Raw genomic sequence first — 24,291 nt, forward strand, 5'->3', positions numbered from 1 at the left:
GTACATGTGTTTCACCATGCAACAAATTAAATTGGTCTAATGGAGCGAATATGTTTCAACACAATAGTTAATTTCTTCAAATATATGTCAGGATGTTATTCTTATTATCTTAGCACTGTCAAATTAAGACTTCAACGTCATACAGCAGACACGAATGGGTGATAATTGAATAAGATAATTTAAAACGATTTAATATTATCGAGTTTACGAGATTGTTTAAACAAGTAATATAGCCTATCGCAATACTAAAACGTATGACCATGTAGAACAAACGAATTGGCGGTTTGTCGCCTCTTGTCAAGATTTTTTCAACTGTTATTGGAATACTTAAGGATTGATTTTTTATGTAAACTTTTCAACTGACATATTGTTACATTGACTTATCTTGATGTTCTCTTCAGTTGATTTGATGTAAATCTTATAATCTTATATAGGCTGATTGCAAGTCAACGTTAGGAATCTCTGCTTCAGAGTTGCACAACTTGTTTCATCTGTATCTGTATCCATTTTATGTACTTAAGATTTGAGCTGAGTCGGATTGCAATTCGACATTATACAAGTGCACGTATACATGTACAACACTACATGTATAAAACCTTGATTGATATTGGAACTTGTAAATACGAAATAAATCATAAAGTTTAGTCTATTTGCACCTTTTGTATAACAGCTGTTACTTTCTTGCCCAGCTATGACCAACATATTTTGTTCTTTTTTGGTTTATAGCTCTTCATCCTTTTGATAAATTTTGGATTTTAAAATATTTTGGCTTCGAGCATTTGGTGCAGAAATAATGGTACCGTTTCTGTGTGTTACATTTTAATGTTGTGTCGTTGTTCTCCTTTTATATTTAAATGTATTTCACTCAGTTTAAGTTTGTAACCCAGATTTGGTTTTTTTTTTCTATCGTTTTATGAGTTTCGAACAACGGTATATTACTGTTGCCTTTATTTATGTAATTACAGACAAATTGGAGATGTTTGCAACACGAAATATGTAAACAGATGTATTGATATTCATATGCATAAGGTCTATTTCTACTCGAAGCCACTCATGTATTTTCACTTCAACAGGGACTTTGCCACTGTTGTTTGACAGTTTCAGCGGGAATCACAAGCATAGTAGCCATTATTGTTTGCTGCAATAGATTTACTTCAATTTCGATATTTTTCAAAGCTTTTTTAAACGGATTAAGATTTTTTTTTTAATTTGTATTTATTTCTCCTCGACCGCGTATACTTCCAAATATCAAATATTTTACTTTACCCTTGATTTAATTGGTAGATATTCTCTGTTATTCTCTAAAGTACTAAAAAGAATTTATATGTAGTTATAAGACAAAAACTACGTCAAATACGAATCTTTTAACATGTTATGGGTATACCTAGAATATCATTACTTGTTATTACGAATTTTTATAATGGAACAACTCATGGGCTTTTAACAATTTAACATTTCCTACTCTACAAGCTCTCTACATTCGTGTTGCTGAAGCAACTATGAATTCGGAGATATGTCGCATGCATAAAATTGAGAAAGGAAATAGGGATGTGTCAAAGCGACAACAACCCGACCGACCATAGAGCAGACAACAGCCGAAGGCCACCAATGGGTCTTCAATATAGCGAGAAACTCCCGCACCAGTAGGTGTCCTTCAGCTGGCCCCTTAAAAATATGTATACTAGTACAGCGATAATGGACATCATACTAAACTCCGAATTATACACAAGAAACTGTACATTTTCTCGACCTTGTTTACTAACATATTATATTGAAACAGATGGGCATTGTTGAAAACTGTTAATAGGGACCAATTTATTGTACGGACGTGATGAGAAACTGCATTGAGACTAAATAAATGAAATCTATTTTTGATAAAGACTTAGTGAGATTATACTATAACTATATTTTTTTTAATTAGCCAAGATTTTGGTCGATGCAAATAGATAAACCCCATTTCATTTTGTATGATCACGAATTAGGGATATCGTGGCAAAACGGCGATTTAGTGATTTATTAAGAATCGTGTCCATTACCAATCCCAGCAAAACATATTAATACTTTTGTCAATAAGTGAATTATATATTGTTTCCTGTACAGACTTTTTTTGAAAAATATATTGCGTAAACTATACATTTATTTTATAGTTATTTTCATCGTAGCCTGATTTGACCTTTCTTATGTAAAATAATTACTGTTAGAAAGGTGTGTGTATGTTATACGCTGAGGTTATAAGATTATAATGATGTGTGGTAATCAAGTATAAGTCTTCGATTTCCAGTGATGTAAAAATGATTAAGCTGCACCTGGTGTTTCGGATATTATTTAGGTTATTTTTTACCAAGGCCGTAAATCCTCATCAGGTACCCTAGCCTTGTATCATTATAAATACTATGTAATTACAATTTGATTAGTTCTTGCTCTGGTAACATATCAAATGTAGCGTTATTTTTAGGGCACCTTTCTAACAGTAATTATTTTACATAAGAAAGGTCAAATCAGGCTGCGATGAAAATAACTTTAAAATAAATGTATAGTTTACGCATTATATTTTTTTCTAAAAACGTCTGTACAGGAAACAATGTATAATTCACTTATTGACAAAAGTATTAATATGTTTTGCTGGGATTGGTAACGGACACGATTATTAATAAATCAAAAAACTGTGCTTATTGTTTTACGGTTCAGAACTATGTTTACAGAAAAGAAAACATTGGGCGACAAATGCAGACTGAGGAACAAAGAATGAGAATAGATAATTAATGTAAGCTTAGATATGGTAAATTGTTGTTTTCTTTTCCTTCGTTTGTGTATGTATATATGTCTTTTTTAGCTATACAACCAACATGACCAAGTTGAATCCAGTATTTTTAACATCAGAAAATGCTTGTACCAAGTCGGGAATATGACTAATGAACAAATACCAACATACACAGAAACGGACTACTTGATAACAAGTGCAATATCACTGACTTGGTACATTACATTTTGAATACGAGTATATAGTCATTGAAACAGAAGGATAGATTTTCGATGTTGATACTTAGCTGGTCTGACTCCTGTTGGAGTTTTGCAGTTCCATCAAGTATTTTGTTGTTGCTTTGAATTGTATATAATTTTGTTTATACATGTATATGATAATTACACATACGTCAGTGGCGCATTTTCAAATAGATCACCTTAGTATCTTAATATATGTGCACTTTTATGTTAATTCATTTAAGCCGACTAAGTAGTCCAAAAGTAGTTGAACCCTTCGAAATACGTAGTTTTAATACCGAACACAGTAGATATTCAAATAGTTCATATCATATCAAATTATAAATGTTCTAAACATTATAGGAAGTTATTGAAATGAAACGTCAGTAGTCATTCGCATGATTTTATGCGTCTAGAAAAAATTCTACTTTCAAAAAACATTAAATGAATAAAAGAAACAAATCCGGTAATTTAAAAGATGCAGGGAAATTTTGCTCTTACTGTACTGTCTTAATACCCTAAATAACAATCAATACAAACTAACACAGTAACTTGATTTATGAAAACAACAATATAGACATCATCCAATCCCGAAGAAGCTACTTAACTAAGTAAAGGATATATAAAATATGCGGAGAACAAACATACCGACTAATTACTAGATTGCTGGATTGATTTTTGCTTGCTTAACGTTTTGTGATTTAATGAAAATACAGCACAACTAAAAAATCAACACAATATTAAGTATATCGACTGGGAAGCAGGACTAGAAAACGGTTATAACGACTCAAGCACAAATTTGAAAGGTCTGAAAAAAGAACGAAGACTATATTTTTCTCCGGTCCTTAAGACACGTGAAGACAGATACATATTCGGTTGAAGATATATACATTTACCGAACTGGTAAACTTAGAAACCATTGTTTTGTTTGCATTGGCAGTTCGAATATTTTGAAGACCGACAATGTTTTTCGTTTTATAATGCATTTGATAATATTATTATATGTCAATCTGCAACAATTCCTCAATACACCGATTTTTTTAAAAGACGCTTACTATTTTGATACTAATTTAAGATGTAGTACTTTGCTGTTTTATTATTTGCCGTCAATGTCAGCACAAATACGTCGAAAATAGAAAAGAAGAATTTGATGCTAACTAAAAATAGCGAAAAGCAACTCAGATTTAGAAACTTTAAAATGACGTCGGATTTGACATCGAAGAGAGTCCAACAAATTTATCTAAGTTGCATTACTAGTTTAACAAATCATCATCAACCGCATAGCTTATATTTTAATGAATATTATATCATACGACTTTGATGATATTTAGAAAAGTTGTTCGAATTGTTGACCAATAAGTCGAAATCATGGCTAAAAACATACAAAAATCAACAATCCGCATACTAGAGCAAATAAATCTAGGAATTTGACTTACGCAGTCGTCGCAGTTCCAGAGTCTATGATAAACGAGACGATTTTATTTTAGAATTATCAATTTCTCCCAACTTAGTGAAATATACCTTAACTTGCAAATGGGGTATATATTTTCAAACTTATTCGGTGTTAAAGAGCTTGCAGCTGTTACTGAGACATTGTAAAACGTCACCAGTGTCTCAGTATCTTAAACCAAGACTTTGTTGATTAATATTCCGTATCAACTTCACAATTAATACACGATAATCTTGAAGAATAGATTCTGGGTACTGACGTTGCTTGTCTATTGATAACGTATTATAGTATTCTTTTATTTGTCTTTATCAATATTACTTTAACTGTTTAGTTCGTTTTTGGTGATATCCATTTGACGTAGCTCTGTACATCCCTTAATAGTGTTGCTTTTGTAAAAAATGTGTTATTGTCTTTCATTTTTGCTAATGCGTTTTGTCTCTATGCCTTTTTGTGTTTTGTGTTACATATGACATGGATCTGTACTACATCCCGTCGTTGTGTTATTGTGCTATGGTAAATTTACGTATTGTTGTCTTTCATTTTGCCTATATGCCTTTTTGTGTTTCTTTGTTACGTTTGTTTTAAAAGTTATTCAGATTATAACGCAATGTTGACTGCTGTGCCACTAGTTTAGATCATTTCATCTATGATGTCTGTCTGTTGTTTTACACATCGTTGTCAATATAATGGAGTGTCATCAGACTATTATGCAAGTTAGGGAATTAGATAGCTTTAAATTTAGGTTTAATCCAAAACTTTCATACTACTAATCAATATTAAGTCACACATTTTTTTTAATCTGTATTTATTTCTCCTCGACCTCGTATACCTCCAAATATCAAATATTTTACTTTACCATTGATTTAATTGGTAGATATTCTCGATTATTCTCTATCGGACTAAGAAGAACTTATATGTAGTCATAAGACAAAAACTACGTCAAATTCGGTTTGTTTAACATGTTTTGGGTATACCTAGAATATCCTTACTTGTCATTAAGAATTTTTAAAATGGAACTAGGTTACATTTGTAACTCATGGGCTTTTAACAATATAACATTTCCTACTCTACAAGCACTCTACATTCGTGTTGCTCAAGCTACTATGAATTCGGAGATATGTCGCATGCATAAAATTGAGAAAGGAAATAGGGAATGTGTCAAAGCGACAACAACCCGACCATAGAGTAGACAACAGTCGAAGGCCACCAATGGGTCTTCAATGTAGCGAGGTGTCCTTTAGCTGGCCCCTTAAAAAATATGTATACAAGTACAGTGATAATGGACGTCATACTAAATTCCGAATTATACACAAGAAACTGTACATTTTCTCGACCTTGTGTGATCACATTGTATATACTCAATCTTAAAGGTCATGCTGAACAAAAATTATAAATATATTAGTTATATCTCGTTTAGAAATAAGCCATAGTACTTGTTTCATACAATGGTATCAAAACATAACATAAGTTGACGTATTTATTAAATAATATTCAAATGTTCAGGACGTAGTCAGACCTTTCCTCGCAACACAATATGCGCTAGTTTGAAAATTCAATCAGCATAACTAAGTTCGTCTTCTAGATTTTTGGTCACCATGGTATAGTCGATAGTGCAATTTTGGCGTTGAAACACTGACTTTGGTTGGTTTGGAAATCAATTCATTCATCCCTGTTTTCATCATTTTTTCTTTTTACCCATTTAGTACACCCCTGTGAATTTCTTAATTTAGTAAGGTACGAGTTTCCCTGTCTTTAGGTTGCTATGTTTATTTTTATAAACTTATTTTGTCTTTAGGTATTTTTTTTCTTCGCTTTTTTGTCATTGCGTTGTTCGTGTTTATTTGAATATCCCTTTGGTATCTTTCAAATAATAAGTATTTTAATCAAAATTAAGCTCTGATTGAAACAGTTTTATTGTGAGTTGGATAATCAGTCACTAAACAATTCTGCAAATACTGTAAATTCAGAAATTATTGCGATGTTTTTATTATTGCGAAAAAATGCGACATGGTTATAATTGAAATAATTTAAACTCTTTGTAATTGTTTGTATGAATTAAAAAGAATTTTTCTCCATATCGCAAAAAAACAATAATCTCGTTTTGGTTTAAAATGACAAAATTGCAATAATAAATGCATGCAATAATTTCTGAATTTACAGTATTTAAGGTTTCATGATAAACTGTCTGTGATGACTTGAAAGATTTACACATCCGTTCATTTTCACATTTTATTAAGATCTAGTAATGTCATAACTTGACAATTTTGTGAATATACAGCCATTTCAATATTTATTAATAAACGATATTTAACAGTCGACAAAATAAATAGTTTACACTTATAAGTTGTATTCTACATTCAAGATGGACCCAAAACCTAATATGTAGTACGACAATGTTAACAGTGTTTGCATAACATTACTAATGATTACAGTAGCACGTTTTGCATCCATGAGAGTCATTTTTATAACCATGTGGACAAGGAGATGTACAGTAGGTCTTTTTACAATTGTAAGTGACACAATGACACGTTGAACATCCATATGAGTCTTTCTTATAACCATTGTTACACGTATTGGAGCAATATACTTTTTTACATACGTATGGTTTACATTTACATGTTTGGCATTTATTACTGTCCATCTCATATCCATGGAGACATGGTATTGGACAATCTGGTTTTTTACAAATATATGGTTTACATTTACATGTCTGGCACCCATGACTGTCCAACCAATACCCATAGTTACACAGTTTCTCACAAGATGGTTTAGTACACACCCATGGTTTGCATTTACAGGTCTGACACCCATTGCTGTCAAGCTCATATCCATGAGGACAGGGTTTAGGACAGTATGGTTTTTTAGGACAAATATAATCTTTACATTTACATGTTTGACAACCGTTACTGTCGATCACATACCCATGTGGACATGGTTTAGGACAATATGTTTTTTTCGGACAGACATATGGTTTGCATTTACATGTCTGACACCCATGGCTGTCAAGCTCATACCCATGTGGGCATGGAATGGGACAATATGGAATGGGACAAGGTTTACATTTGCATGTCTTACATCCGTTACTGTCGCTGACATACCCATGAGGACATGGTTTAGGACAGTATGGTTTTTTTGGACAAACAATTGGTTTACATTTACATGTCTCACATCCATTAATGTCAAGCTCATATCCATGTGGACAAGGTTTAGGACAATATGGTTTTTTCGGACATGGTTTACAATCACATGTGTCACATCCGTAAATGTCGATCACGACACCATGAGGACAGGGCCTAGGACATGGTCTTGGTAAACATTTACATTCACATGTTTCACATCCGTAAATGTTGATTACATTTCCATTAGGACAGGGTCTGGGACATGGTCTTGGATAACATTTACATTTACATGTCTCACATCCATTACTGTCAAGCTCATATCCATCTGGACATTTTTTAGGGCAGTATGGTTTTTTCGGACAAACATACTTTTTACATTTACATGTTTCGCATCCGTGACTATCCGTCTCATACCCATGTGGGCATGGTTTAGGACAGTATGGTTTTTTCGGACAGACATACTTTTTACATTTACATGTTTCGCATCCGTGACTATCCGTCTCATACCCATATGGGCATGGTTTAGGACAGTATGGCTTTTTAGGACAGACATACTTTTTACATTTACATGTTTCGCATCCGTGACTATCCGTCTCATACCCATATGGGCATGGTTTAGGACAGTATGGTTTTTTAGGACAAACATACTTTTTACATTTACATGTTTCGCATCCGTGACTATCTGTCTCATACCCATATGGGCATGGTTTAGGACAGTATGGTTTTTTAGGACAAACATACTTTTTACATTTACATGTTTCGCATCCGTGACTATCCGTCTCATACCCATGTGGGCATGGTTTAGGACAGTATGGTTTTTTAGGACAGACATACTTTTTACATTTACATGTTTCGCATCCGTGACTATCTGTCTCATACCCATATGGGCATGGTTTAGGACAGTATGTTTTTTTAGGACAGACATAATCTTTACATTCACAGGTCTGACAACCGTTACTATCGATTACATACCCATGAGGACATGGTTTAGGACAATATGGCTTTTTCGGACAAACATAATCTTTACATTTACATGTTTGACAACCGTTACTGTCGATCACATATCCATGAGGACAAGGCTGCGGACAGTAGGTTTTCTTTGGACATTCATATACCTTACATTTACATGTTGGACATCCATGAATGTCCTTCTCGAGTCCATGCGGACATGGTATAGGACAATAAATTTGTGGACAAACCCAAGGTTTGCATTTACAAGTCTGACATCCATGACTGTCCTTCACATACCCATGTTTGCAATGGCGCTGACAGTACGGTTTCTTACATTTCCATGTGTTACAGTCGCACGTATCGCACCCATTTGAATCTTTCTTGTATCCATTCAGGCATTTAGTTTTACAGTATACTTTCTTACAGTCATATGTTATTGGTTTGCATTTACAAAGCTTACATCCATGAGAATCAGTGTCATATCCATTTGAACATTGTAAGTGGCATTTGAATGATGGACAAGGTTTATCTGAAACGATATAATACAAGTAGTATAAATATCAAGATCTACATTTTTTATATGTTAAGGGACGCGTCGACATGGCTCGTAGGAATCACTTGAAAGTTTATGTCAAAGATGTTCATATATATCTCTTAGCTTCTAAGATATATAATTATAGAGTTACAAGAAATAAATATTTTTAAGTTTAACTTTTGAAATTCCTTTCATATAATAACCAATACCTTATACTTCAGCATTTAAAAATATTAAGGTAATGTAATTTTTCGTCCAACAAACAAAGTAGAATTTTTAGTCAGTGGCTTTGGTAATGGGTCCCAAACAGGATTCAAGGTTGATCATGTATATTTTCTTAGTATCACTTCTGGTCATGTTGCAAAAATTCGTTTTAGTTTGAAGTAAGTATCAAAACTTGAAAATTCGAAGATAAAACTATCAAAAAATAAGTGTAATCTAAAATTGAGAAAAATTAAATGCCGATATAATATTACTAAACTCCGTAGAAATATTTGTGGTTTTTTTTAAATGTTATTTTCTAACAAAACAAAAGGACCGCGTCCCCTGTATGTATTTAATTATGAATTCTGAAGTTTCAATTAAATCTCACATTAGTCTATTGTTTAAATTATTTTCAATAAGGAAAAGTTCATTACCCCGTATATAATTCATAATAAAATAATATCGATTTAATTGATTCCATTTTTGTTAACGAGAAAAAAAAACGAGAGATGTGAGATCGGGTTTTTAAACTTGAAATTCGAAAGTTTATTGACCAAGAGGTATTTTTCTAAGTTTAAGAATAATCTATTGTTGAACATTTGGGATTTTTAGGGTTCCTAACTACCTCAGTTTCGAATAACATTAACGGTCTATTTTTGTCTGCATCTGATAAGCGTTTGGACTACAGATAGTTCTTCAGTGATGCTCATGGCCGAAACATTTGAAAATCAAAATGTATTTACAAAAATGAAGTGTTCATTAACCAAATATTAAAAACTTCACAAAGAGTCAGAAATTAAAAGCAGGAAAATATATTCTTTAACTTAAAAAGACTGACAAAATTTTTAACAGCAATGTTTTATATAGATATTTCCGTATTTTCATGTCCGTACCGAAGTAAGAACGATGATTACTTACAGTGTGTTCTGCAATATCTTTTACAGTCATGTTTACTTGGAAAGTTGTTGCTGTTACCACCACAGCCTGAATACCAGAAACGGACACACTGTTTTTTCGTTTTATCGTAGCCCCAACGTCTAATATGTTTATGACAAGTACCTTTTGTTATTGGTGCGTAACAGTCGTACACTGCAATACAAAATTTCAAAATAAACAATAAAATTATTATGCAAATGATACACGTGACAATATTATTGATCTTGATATATCTCAGTCATCGTATGCATATAAATATGAAAGTAAGTTACAATCAAAAATATTTCTTATTAGAGAGAAAAAACAATGAAATACACAAATAAAGATAAGAAGCAATATTTGAAATGTATTTTTTGTTAGAATAACCACTTTTGTCAATTTTCAGGATTGTATTACACTTCCTTTTTGAGAACACCTATGTGGGATTTGTTCTGTTCAGATTGTCTTTTATTTTTTTTAAGTTGTGTATTACGTACTGTTGTTGGCCGTTCAAAATGGATAAATACTTGTTATGAAAGGGTTTTGTGTGTGGAATTTTGTTACACTCCGCCACATTCGGTATATGTCAGTACCAATAAAGGAGCCTATAATTCAGTTGTTGTGTATCATACTATTTCTTTCGGTTTTTTTAACAGCAATGTGTTCATTGTTTAAGTTCTTATGTGACCTATAGTTGCTAACTGCAACGTCATTTGTTTTGTCTCTTGTGGGATGTTATCTCATTGGCAATAAACCCAACTCGTGTTTATCTATATATTATGCGCAACCAATCATTTCGTCTGCTTACCTTTGCTGCAAGCTTTGTTGCAGCTGTGTTTTGTAAGGAAATTATTGGCGTTTCCTTTACAACCTCCATATGTAAATTTACGACACTTCATCCTTCTATGGTCGTAATAAAATCTCGGAATAGAACCTTTGCATGGTCCAGGGTCTTTACGAAGTTTACATACATCTGAAGCAAACAAATGTTCAATATTATTATTAACACCATGGTTTTCATCCGACATCCTTTAATAAAATTCAGAATGGAACAAAGTGACAACCCGACCAAACAGGGGGTAACAGCATAACGCCACTGATGGCTTTAACACAATGTAAGTAATGTTCCCAATTAATTGTTTATTTTAAAGTGTGGAGATGTCTGATAGACATTTTCCGCAACTGCTTTTCACATTTTATTCTTTTTTTCTAAATTTCTAAGATTTCTTTAGGACAGTTTCCTCTATTTTTTAAGGACAGTGTAATTATAAACATTTTACATCTAACGTGTGCTCGTCCAAGTATGCATGTAATTTTTTTGTGAATGAACGGTTATAAAGTTGTACTACAACTTTGATATGCATTATTTAGTATTATTAAGGGGGAGAACACACAAAAATAGATGTAACAGTACACAATTACTTAACAGTACAACATAAGCTATTTAATTGTGCTGTCCAAAGTCAGGAATAAAGGCAGCAGTAGCTAGTATACCGATGTTCAAAAGTCATAAATCGATTGAGAGAAAACAGATCCGGGTTACAAACTAAAACAGGAAACACATCAAATATAAGAGGAAAACAACGAAATAACAGAACAAAGAAGTGCAACAAAAAACAAACATTAATGCAACATTTATAGAAACGAATTTCTAGATAACAAATGTCATTATCCGGAGCCTATATTTCACTTGTTGTCATTGGTTCATGTCTATCATATTAAGTTATATAGCCGGCTATACGGTATAAGCTTCCCTCATTGTTGAAGGTCAGACGATTGCCTACAATTAGCGACATTTACTCAATTTGCACTTTGTAAGGCAGTTATCTCATTAGCAAGCATACCACAACCCCTTATTATTATATTATAAGGTGGAAAATCCAATAGGTTACATTAAAACAGTTCTTAAGAAATTCTTAACCTCAAAATTCGTCATAAAGATCGATTTGTCTTTTAATTGAATAAATAAGTTTAAAAGCTGAAATTATCTATACATAAAATACAAATATGGTAACATATTGCTACTCATATATAATATATTCATTTATAAGAGGTAAAATATGATAAGAAGTTACTTTTTTGCATACATATTTATAATTACGACAAAGGACAATTTTTTTTTTGGTTTAACGTCAAAGGACTTTGATCAAACTTGTTTTGCCATAAGTTGCAGAGTCTTGACTATATTTTTTCTGTAAATTTTGTGAGTCATGATGGACAAGTTTATACACTTGAAAAAAATTGAGTATGTGATTTATTTCTTTACAGCTCTATTAATTCATAATGCAGGCAAGACAAAAGTAAGTTTATTTAGCTTGCTTGTTTTGTTTGTGTCGATGTTAGCTCGAGCATTATAATAAGATTGACATCTGCAAACAATATAAGTTGGCGGAGTTCAACCTGTGTTTGGGTAAATTTGATTATTTGACAATGCTCAATCAAATTTAAATATATTTTTTTGTGTTTTCGTATGTCAATCTTTATTACAAGGCTCGAGCAAACATTGATGCAAACTAAGCAAGCAGGCCAAGCAAACCTGTGTCTTATAAGCATAATGAAAAGAATACAAACTTTTTTAGTGCTTTGTTAAAAATATTACAATACAAGATGTGGATGTGAAATACCTGAACGTTTAAGATATCTGCATGTTGAATTACATTTACGAATAATGACCTTGATCAAATTAATTAATTAATTAATTAATTAATTAAGTAAACGTTTTTACTAGTTGTGATATCGAAAACCCTGGTAATATAGTTTTTCAGTAATACACACTTTTTTTCTCGCTAACATCTAATACATTGTTACATACAAAATGTACATCAGCGAATCTTACAAGTTGAGATATATAAACACCAAAAGATTGTGACAAGGGAACGTCACCATCTAAAAATGGATATTTAACGATAGGAAATAATTAATCATCTCTTTTATCATGATTTTCCCGTTAACGATATAGATATCAAGATCGAGGAAAGGGCAGTGTTCATTATTAGTATTAGCTTTATTTAAAGTTAGTGCAACAGTGTCTTTTTATACATGCTAAATTCGTCATTATAAGAGCCAATATATCATCCAAATATCAAAAGTGTTGTTAAATTTTTGTATCAGATGTTGTTTCGATGGGTCTTTACTGATTTAAGTCATGAATTTTAATTCATAACAATACAGAAACAGGTCCGCAATACGTGGTGCACATTTAATTCCCATTGGAACTCCGATTACTTGACGATATACGGAATCTCCAAAGCAAACAAAGTTTCTCTCTCACAGTTTTTTATATTCAGTTTCATTTTACTATTCAACGCAAATTGTTATAAGAAAATGGAGTATGAGTGCTTATGAGACAACTCTCCATCCATGTCACAATTTATTAAAACTAATTAAAGTATTATAGGTCAAAGTACTGCGCTCAACACGGAACATTGGCTCGCATTGAACAGGGAGCTATATAAAGAGCACCTTAATTGACTAGTGTAAAACTATGCAAACAGGAAAACCAACTATCTAATTATATTATATATAAAAAACGAGAAACAAGATACACATATGAACCCCATCAACAAACGACAACCACTGAACAACTGAGGTTGATGCAAACAAGTGCAGCTGGTTTTAATGTTTTCACAGGCGTCAAACTTGACCATGTTGACCTCAACCTGAATAGAAAGACACATTAAAAAAATATCAATTGCAATGGCTGAACTCAATCAAAATGGCATATTAACATAACAATACACATACACTTATTTTTACTGAGATTGATACGTACCGTGTGGTGGTGGTGGTATACCCACGTGTGGTGGTGGTGGTGGTGGCGGTGGCGGCGGTGGCGGTAGTGATGGTGGTCCTCCGACATTTATACACCGCTTGCCACATTCTCTTGGCGTAGCAAATGGACAGCATACTTGACCTAAAAAAGACGTTAACCTTAAATTAGAAATTTATAGTTGACATACAACGTTGTTAAATAATTCTTGATGATTTGCATATCTATTTATAGCCAGATGTTATTGGTCTTTTAGAATAATTTTTGTTGGTTTACACTTCGATATACCATGTTTTGAAAACTATTTTCGTAGTCTCTTGATATTTTTTTACGCGATATTATTTAATGGAAGCCGTGACCAGTAGGTGCTTTGACCCCGGGAACATAAATATTGATATTAAATACATTGTTCCCTGTTTGAACTGATCCTGCTTGTGACCGTCAGACCCCTTGCCGAGGTTCGGGCGTACACGTAAAAATGTCCTAGCTATGCCTCTGTTGGGTAGGAGAAAGGTGAAGAGAATTACAATAATAAATTATTTTGGTTGTGTACTATATATTGGTATTTAAAACGTTTTTTTTTTTTTTGTAAAAGCGTCTGAATGTTAAATTGGGGTCTGGAGCTGTGACTTTTGATTGTCAGTGTCTGCTAGTAGTCCTTTTTTTATTGTGTGTACAATTGTCATTTTGCCATATCTTCTCCTGTTACCTTTTCGGACAGTGAACTTCTCTTAGACTTTACTGTGCGTGTGTTTTTGATTTTTAAGTATTGGATAGAGATATAGGAGAAGGTTGAAAATTATCAAAACATTTTTATCCCTTTAAAATAAATCGGGAACATCTTTGTCTTTAATAGTCTTGTATGTGGTTTTTTTTCAAATTTTAGTTTATATGTTTCGGAGTTTCAATTAGTTTGATGTACATTTTTTGTTTGGGAACCAGCTAAACCCGTCTCCGGGTGCGGTATTTACTCAGCATTGTTGAGGATCCATTAGTGGCCTTGGGCTGTTTTATGCTCTTCGGTTGGATAGACACATTCCACATATGCATTCTCAATTTTATTTATGTGTAAACTTGACCACTAAATCACAAACATTACACACAATTTCCTTCCATTTTTTTTTAATTAACCTTGTGAGTAAATCGATGATCCAAGTTCACAATCAATCAATAACATTCCGGCAAACAGTTTTTAATCCTAAATTGAAACTTTTTCTAACGGTCATGCTAATTCATCGTTGAGTTTAATTAAAAAATGAAAACTCTCAAAGTATACCATTTTTTTCGGCTCTTTACTTTTGAATCACCCGTGTTTTGTAAGCTCGCCAAAATGTAAACACACTTTGCATAAGCTACTTACGATTGCTGTTTAATGTAATAAGATATTCTGATAATTGATTCAAAACTCGATAAGTTAGTTCAATGACCGGGCTACAAAATCAATATAATGGTCGAGTAAACCTTTTACAAATAATGACTAATTCATATATTACTTTTATAATTTTTATGAATAATGAGACTTGTAGATCACCTTCAACCAACCTATTCAATTGTTGCTAAGACAAATAAAACGGGTACATTTAAAAAAAAAAAAGAATCTAAAACGGAATGCTTGTTGTTGAAGACTGAACTGTTGTCTGTAGTACCTTTAATCCACTGAATTGGTAATCACACCACATGTAAATATTTTCATCTTGAAGAAATATGAGAAAACGAATAAATAAATTCAAAGTAGTTTTTACGAAGTGAATTTGAGTAAAAAAGAGACATAGAATACCAAAGGGAAATTCAAACTGATAAGTCAAAATAAACCCGACAAACAACCGACAAACAACATAAGATAAGATAAGATAAGATAAGAAAACTTTATTTTGATTCGGCATAGGTACAAATAAGCAACACAAGCTCTAAGGAGCTTTTGACCGAATATAAAAACATATAAATAACATAAAAACAGTGCATTTTGACATATAAAAACAACCTGTAATATGAAGATGTAATCTCACATACATAGCATGCAATACAAATATAATGCAACAAATTCGAATGAAGTAAAATCATGCTTGACCAGAGCAACCAAAAGCACAAACATAATAAACAGCTCAAGAATTATCTGCAAGCAGAACAGCGACATTCCAAACCGTTCCAGGACTGAACAAGACTTTTAAAATGTGAAAAACTGTTTTCAGTCCTGAAATGGTTTGGAAGGCCGTTCCATAAAGTAGCAGCAGCAAATTTGAACGATTTTTTTACCATAACGGGTTGACTTTATACGGAAGCCGATAAGGGCCATTCAAAAAAAAAAAAAATATGTCGTAATTACGACATAGCATGTCGTAATTTCGACATAACATGCCGTTATAACGACATCGCTATGTCGTAATTTCGACATAATATGTCGTTATAACGACATCGCTATGTCGTAATTTCGAGATAACATGTCGTTATAACGACATCGCTATGTCGTAATTTCGACATAATATGTCATTATAACGACATCGCTTTGTCGTAATTTCGACATAACTTGTCGTAATAACGACATAGCTATGTCGTAATAACGACATCACTATATATATTAAAGAATATGTATTATGATTGCCAAGACACTAAATGACACAGAAATTAACAACTATAGGTCATATCATAATGGCCCCAATAACTAGAAAAGCCATAATCAGCCATAAAAGAGGGACGAAAGATACCAGAGGGAGAGCCCCCGAAATGCTGTGTTGCAGACAGTGTTATTAATTAATTATTAGCTCCCTTGGTAAAACTCCAAATTTCATATTTAATGTATTTCATTGTTAAATAATTTACATGATGCTGAATAAGTATATATCTGTTAATTGCATAGCTTTTGCTATTTGAATTCATTGATTAAAGATATTTATTTATATTGTAAAGTTTAATATTTGTATCGTCGCAAAATCTTTGGTCACCTTCTTTGGTTACCTTCTGTGAGAAACTTATATATTTTATAGATCCTGAATGAAAGTAATAAGAAACTGACTAAGCAGACTGACCTAAAGTCCTATCAAGGCAAGCAAAGCTTTCCACCTTTCTTTAAAGAAGCGCACAACTCCGTGGTTTGTGGTAATGAGGGTGAATGGACGTACCGATTGCTCTGTATTTACTGTCAAACGATGGGCACGATGTTCCTAAAACACGACGTTACACATAAAAAGCGGCGTCGAAGAGGGTTTTTGATTTAGCACGTTTTATTCGTTTTTTTATATGTTGGTTGATTTATTTATTATATTACAAAATTTTTAAAATTTCTGATACTGGTTCTGTTCGTTTTGTGATGTCATTTTATCATAAATTACCTCAAGTTGTGGAAATCTATTTAATAATGTTTACCCTTTAAGTTATTTCAACTAAAAATGCATTACTGTCACAAGTAATGTTGGAAAGAAAGATGGGACAGAAGTAGATATAGGAAGATGTGGTACAGTTTTCCATAAAAAAGATATTTTTTTTTAGATGTACGAAACTTTTATCATATGATGTTTAACTTTCAAGGTGGATATCATCTGTCATTGTGAAATTTCTAAATCTTAACTCAACCCCAATACAAATATATCTGACACTCTGCAAGTAAATCGAACATTTTTACCCTTGGTTAAATTTGAATAGAATTGTATTTTCCCTGGTACATAAGTTGTCGAAATACACCCCTTCAATTACTTGAACCTTGGCTTGAGAATTATTTCCGCAAGTCATCTATAGTGTTTAATTTCTGATATACATTTTAAAATATAGTAATCTACTCCTGGATCGTCCGCGAAAACGGCTTAAATAATCCCGGGTTTTTAAAATTCGATGAAACGGTTTTCGTCGCTGTTAGGGATTTGTCTTTCAATTACTAGTACCTCCATTTCATGCACAAGTTATATTGACGAAAAGTTTCGGCTTCGCTAGTACAGGAATTAATTTCTTCTCGACAGTTATAACATGAATAGCAGGACAAATCGCGAAGTAAAACACTCCGTGAACTGGTACAAGTCTTTTAATATTGGTGATTGCACCTTACTGAAATGACGACTTTAAATGATCTATGGAGTACTTCCACAATATAAATTTCAATTCGAATTTTACATTTAGAGGATTGTCTTGGTGTCTAAAATTTGTCTTTGCAAAAGTTGGACGAAGTTCATGTAATGAGATGTTTTTCCCCATTTCATCATTCTTTTAAATAAATCGTTAAAAGCTATAAACGATTAATAAAAATTGCAAAATTTAACCTGTGTCGAACCTATGTCCCCGGGTGGAGTCTATAGCAACATGCGCTATTCTTTTTTTTCGGCAGCAATCATCAACCTGTTTTTCCAAATTTCACAACACGATTTGTTTTAATTATCATGAAATTTTAATTGAAACTTTAGCACATGTAACGACGGAAATTAGCGTCTTTCGAACTTTCGACGTTTGGACAAATTGGCTACTGTTTTGTAATGTGTGGAAGCATTTTATTCCTTTAAGACCCAAACATGTAGTTAATAAGAAAAGAATCTTGGCATTTTTTACTCTTCGTGTATCTAACTTTTGTTTTGATTAATTATAAAAAATACGCGTTAACTGCTTTAAAAAATGAAATATCAACTTGGACAAAATGGCTACCGTTTGAAAAACGACTGTGTAGAGAAGATTTTATTGAATCAGCAATATTTAAACTCACGAACAATGAGGCAAATATTTGTACTTTTGTTAGATATTATTATTGTCTTACTATTTTTATTCATTTTCTGCTACTTACAAAATTCACTTTCAGTCGTTGAGATAACGAAAAACGTCGTTGGACATTTTTCTTATTCCCGCTTAATATAAAGCCACCGAGTCAAATAAAATTTGGCAAAAATAACGTCTTTAACGCCACAAAGAACCGACACCTGTCGTTGTTCCTGCCAAGTATCAAGAAGATCAGAGAATAAGAAATAGGATCACTATACATAAGATTTAAAACAGTTTTTCATAAATGTAACGTTGGACATCCGGTTTTTTTCACATAGCTTTGCTAATATAATCATCAAATATACTAGATATTACTTAGTATATGATCAAGAGCTGTAAAAACATAATTTGAAACATATATTGAATTTGCTTTAATATTGGTTCGTGTTTTCTAACATTTTTATTTTGTTTTGCGGATGAAATTTCGAAGATTCTGTTTTAAATCCTAGAGGTTGTAGAAACATCGTGTCCAACGTTTGTAAGTAGAAAGAGAGCAATCAATATTTCAATTCACCCTTATTACACGAAGGCATGTAGTTAGATCTGGTTTATAGGTAGGATGTATGTCACTCCTCATATAATTCCACACATATTAGTTCAAACAAGTAGAAAGTTTATCATACTAACTCTGCATCCCTTCCACGGTCGGTATCTCCTTAAATAGGATCTATAAATTATATAAGTTTCTCACAGAAGGTAACCAAAGAAGGTGACCAAAGATTTTGCAACGATACAAATATTAAACTTTACAATATGAATAAATATCTTTAACAAATGAATTCAAATAGCAAAAGCTATGCAATTAACAAATATATACTTATTAAGCATCATGTAAATTAATCAACAATGAAATACTTTAAATATGAAATTTGGAGTTTTACCAAGGGAGCTAATAATTAATTAATGTTAACACTGTCTGCCAGACAGCATTTCGGGGCCTCTCCTTCTGGTATCTTTCGTCCCTCTTTTATAGCTGACTATGCGGGGGCTTTTCTAATTATTGGGGGCATTATGATGACATATAATTGTTAATTTCTGTGTCATTTAGTCTCTTGGCAATGATAATTCATATTCTTTATAAATATATATAGTGATGTCGTTATTACGACATAGCTATGTCGTTAAAACGACATAGTGATGTCGTTATTACGACATGTTATGTCGAAATAACGACATAGCGATGTCGTTATAACGACATGTTATGTCGAAATTACGACATAGCGATGTCGTAATAACGACATGTTATGTCGAAATTACGACATGCTATGTCGTAATTACGACATAATTTTTTTTTTTTAATGGCCCTTATCGGCTTCCGTAACTTTACCTGTGGAATTTCAAGAATATTTACATACCTGAAAGAATATTTAGATTTTTTGACATTCACCAAATTTTGTAAGCACAAAGGAGCTATATTGTTTATAATTTTAAAAGTTTCTAGAGCCATTGTTCTTATCCGTCTCACTCTGATCTGCAAGGAGGGTACCTTAGCCTTAAGTAAGAGGTCCTCGTAGGAGCTGGTAAAATCCTCATACACAAAACGGAGTGCTCTTTCCTGCACCTTTTCTAGTTTTTTTGAATTTTTCTCAGTGCAAAAATGCCATGCCAAAGGGCAAAAATTAAAATTACTAAGAATAAAAGTATGAAATATAGTAAGTTTACTGAGTCTATCTAAAACTGAGCCTAAACGTTTTAAAACATTTAATTGCTGTGATGCCTTCCTACAGATTGAGCTGATATGAACATCAAAATTTAGCTGGTAGTCTATTTCAATGCCTAATAATTTTACTGTTTTTTCACAAGAGAGGTTCGAACATAACACAACAAACATAACACAAAACAACATAGTAAAACAAAGACTGAGCAAAACGAACAACGCCAAAGACTATGGACAACACTTGAATACATTAAAATAAACTGAATTTCATATTTCTTAAAAATCATAAAAGCAATATACGAATAAGTCAATATTGGAAAATTGTAATACAGTTTATATAAAACTAATTAAAGGAAAACGGAGGTAGAATATATGATAATGTATTTCCAGTCCACTCACCTTTTGGACAAGAATTCAGATGGCCACATTTATTGACAAATAACTTTGGACATTTGAGAGGTGGTGCTCCAGGACATTGCGGGACTTTATAGGGTGATGTTGCCTGAAAGAAAGAAAAAGGCTTTAATTCATATTTTGGTCTATAGTGTGTCTTTCTATATTGTGATGTTAAACTATTAGTTTCGGATAAGGTCGAAGGTTGGCACCTATTAAAACGTTTGAACCCGGTGCAATTATTTGTCTTAAGTCAGGAACCTGATGTTCAGTAGTTGTCGTTTGTTGATGCGGTTCATAAGTGTTTCTCGTTTCTCGTTTTTATATAGATTAGACCGTTGATTTTCCCGATTTAAGTGCCAGTCTTTGTAAGAATCAGGTAATTTAAGTAAAAATTAAAACATGATTAGAAAAAACCCACCGAGCTAATCATGCTATTTTATACTAACCATCATCCCGAGTTAAAAATGATTGGTCTTTTGTTTGTGTGTGTCTGGTAATATCAAATAACTTGGTTAGAAAATTGGTTAGAATGATAGCAAATTACAGAGTTATCTCCCCTTTTTTGTTAATTTCTAGTGCATTTCAACCAAATTGTCTCTTCTATCACCAGAACAGAGAATGGAAATGAATGTTATTTTTGTGCATAACTACATATTTTGAACTGAAATCAATGTCAAATAGGGTGGGTTTTTTTATCATGTTTTCACCACTGCCTGATTCTTAGGCAGACTGGCACTTCAGTTTTACACTGGTCATTTGATAGATGGGCCCTTTAGAGATTACTGTTCGGTGTGAACTAAGGCTCTGTGTTAAGGACCGCACTTTGACCTATTATGGTTTACTTTTACACATTGTGACTTGGGTTGAGAGTTGTCTCGTTGGCACTCATACCATATCTTTTTATATCTATGTATGTTTAAACACATGTGCATGCATAAATCTCAAAACATATTGTCCATCAAAATCTTTATCAAATCGCAAAACAACATTTCATATGCCCTTCCATTGAAGGTACCCCGTGCTTTACATTTAATCAATATTACTCTGAAAGATAGAACAAACTCTCTTCCGTCAAGTAGATTAATTATTTGTTCCATTTAGGGTAGTTTTACACTTTCTGTATGTTAAAAAACCTTGCCGCAACTCTTTTAGAGTTGTATATATTGCCTGCTGCATATCGTGAGCGCTGTCTAGTCATTAATTTCTAATTGGACTCAAGTTTTTCCGCTTTTCGTCTTGTTCCACACTCATAGAACAGACTATAGTATCAAATGTCATATGTTCTTGCCCTGAATCTGCATGTTATATTTGCCACTGAATGCTATGCAAACAATAGCAATCAATCAAATACTACTACGTGGCATATGTATATGCATGCGCACAAGGTCTACAGATTTACTTTGTATTTAGGAAGTAGGAGAAACATTTTCATTTAAAAAAAAGTTTAGAAAACAATACAAAATTGATCTTGTGACACAACGGGTACTACATATGGAGCAGGATCGGCTGACCCTTCCAGCGCACCTGAGATCACCCCAAGTTAAGTGGGGTTTGTGCTGCTTATTTTCTTCTATATTGAGTTTTGTGTACTGTTGTTTGTCTGTTTGGCTTTTTCTCGATTAGCCATGGCGTTGTTAGTTTATTTTCGATAAATAAGTTTGAGTGTCCCTCTGGTATCTTTCGTCCCTCTTTTTTATAACAAATTTAAATTGAGCTTTATCTAATCTAAAAACATAAAAATACTGAGGCTCCTGCAGGGTCAAAAACGACCTGCGACCTCTGGGCTTTTAAGAGGCGACTTCCGACCTAAGGGCCTTCTAAAAACGACCTGCGACCTGTAAATTTGGAAAAAACGACCTCCGACCGACTTCCGTCCTCTGTGTTGGGAAAAACGACCTGTGACCTGTACATTTCCCTTAAAAACGACCTCTCGACGAATTTAAAAGCGACCTTGCGACCTGAGGGGGTACCCTGTTGGAGCCTCAATACTTGCACTTCGTTTCTTTACACTTTTACAGTATATACTCAACGTATTGTAAGAAATCACATATAGGTGTGGTGTGAATGTTAATGGGACAATGCACAACAGAACAAATAGCATAGAACCTAATAACTATTGAACATAGTACGGCGTTCATCAATGAGCAAAACTTATTCCGTATATTTTAAAATTTAGATTGGAAATAGGGATGTGTCAAAACGTAAAATCTTAAAAATACTGAACTCAGAGGAAAATTAAATACGGAACGTCCCTAATCAAATGGCAAAACCAAGGTCAACAAATTGATAACAGCTGTCATATTCCTGACTTGGGACAGGCAACAACCCGCGACCAGCGACCAAAGAGGAGAAAATAGCTGAAGGTCACCAATGGTTCTTCAACACAGCAAGGAAATTTCAAGACCGCCAAAAAAGGCCCCGGTTTGATGAATGTAATTAATATGCTTACCTCTATAAATTTCCAAACCCCAAATATGAAAAATGTAAATGAATATCTAGTTATATCTACTAGAGACTAAATACAAAAGAATTTAACAATGAAAGGTCGAAATACAGCCTTCCACAATGAACCAAGCGCATACCACACAGACAGCTCCGCGTAGTAAGCTATTGAAGGTCATGAACTAATAAATGCAATGATTTTGCGTACCTCAATAAATTTCCAAACAAGTGACGGTCAATGTACGGCCTTCAACAATGAAGAAAATTAAATTATCAAAGTCCCCGGATTAACAAATGTAATGTATTTTCTTACCTCTATAAATTTCCAAACCCCAAATATGAAAAATATAAATGAATATCTAGACATATCTGGTCAGGTCTAGTGTCTAATATCCTCTGAATTAATGAGGGAGAAAATATAATATATATATTATATCAATTCTAATAAAATATTTCAATTTACGATAAGGTTAATCCTATTTACGGCTATTGTAACAGATATTTACATAATTATGGTATACTTATTCATTAAATCGCCATACTTAAAAGTATTTATTTCTGATATGATTTTGTATAAAGAATATTTCCTCTAGAAACACTAGAACAACATTTCCCTTATTATTAGCCGATTTATCCTCTAAATGACTTCCTCGCTGATAGATAATGTTTTTAAAGGATGTTCGCTACTTTTATTTTTGACATTGTATCAGATATTCGGAATCCTCTAGTTTTATCCATGAAGTGCCATTTAAATTTGCCGGCTAACGCTACTTTTTTTGTTTTGGTGTTAAAAGTCCTGTAAAATTCTTTGTTATTTTTCATAGTTTTTGAAACACACAAGGTGTCAATGTTAAATATATGAAACATCTAAAGAGAATCACTTCCCGCCAAATTTTCAATCACTTAATATACACAAAAACGTTATGTATCTCAAAAACAAGAACCTGTTGCTGTTGCCTCTGCACATTTTTTTTATCATCATGTGACACTTCAGTTCTACCCACACTTATCGAAAATGAAAATTTTAAGACGTATTATTTTGAAAACCTCTTATAAAGATTTGGAAGGTGGCACTGTTATTTTGAAATATATATTTTGAGTATAGAAGCGCATTTGAAATGTACATTCACTCATAGAATTGTT

General features: G+C 32.8%; 1 protein-coding gene across 1 annotated transcript; it reads right to left on the reverse strand.

The window, feature by feature from the left end:
* Positions 1-6,666: 6,666 nt before the first annotated feature.
* LOC143052119 (uncharacterized) lies at positions 6,667-23,537 on the reverse strand. Its single transcript, XM_076225086.1, has 6 exons — positions 23,462-23,537; positions 20,710-20,812; positions 13,926-14,066; positions 10,962-11,126; positions 10,157-10,327; positions 6,667-9,028 (listed from the first exon to the last, which is right to left on the reverse strand). Exons 1-6 carry the CDS (start codon positions 23,513-23,515, stop codon positions 6,849-6,851), a joined length of 2,814 nt encoding a protein of 937 aa, XP_076081201.1. The 5' UTR covers positions 23,516-23,537; the 3' UTR covers positions 6,667-6,848.
* Between the last annotated feature and the right edge of the window lie 754 nt (positions 23,538-24,291).

This window comes from Mytilus galloprovincialis, chromosome 11 (assembly GCF_965363235.1).
Source record: "Mytilus galloprovincialis chromosome 11, xbMytGall1.hap1.1, whole genome shotgun sequence".
Lineage (NCBI taxonomy): Eukaryota > Metazoa > Mollusca > Bivalvia > Mytilida > Mytilidae > Mytilus > Mytilus galloprovincialis.

Bases quoted from the DNA above. Each gene is read 5' to 3' on its own strand.
- LOC143052119 (XM_076225086.1), bottom strand. From the start codon at position 23,515: ATGTCTAGATATTCATTTATATTTTTCATATTTGGGGTTTGGAAATTT. The intron at 20,813-23,461 runs GTAAGAAAATAC...TCTTTCTTTCAG, and splicing joins GGGTTTGGAAATTTATAGAG to GCAACATCACCCTATAAAGT. The intron at 9,029-10,156 runs GTAAGTAATCAT...ATATCGTTTCAG, and splicing joins AAGATATTGCAGAACACACT to ATAAACCTTGTCCATCATTC.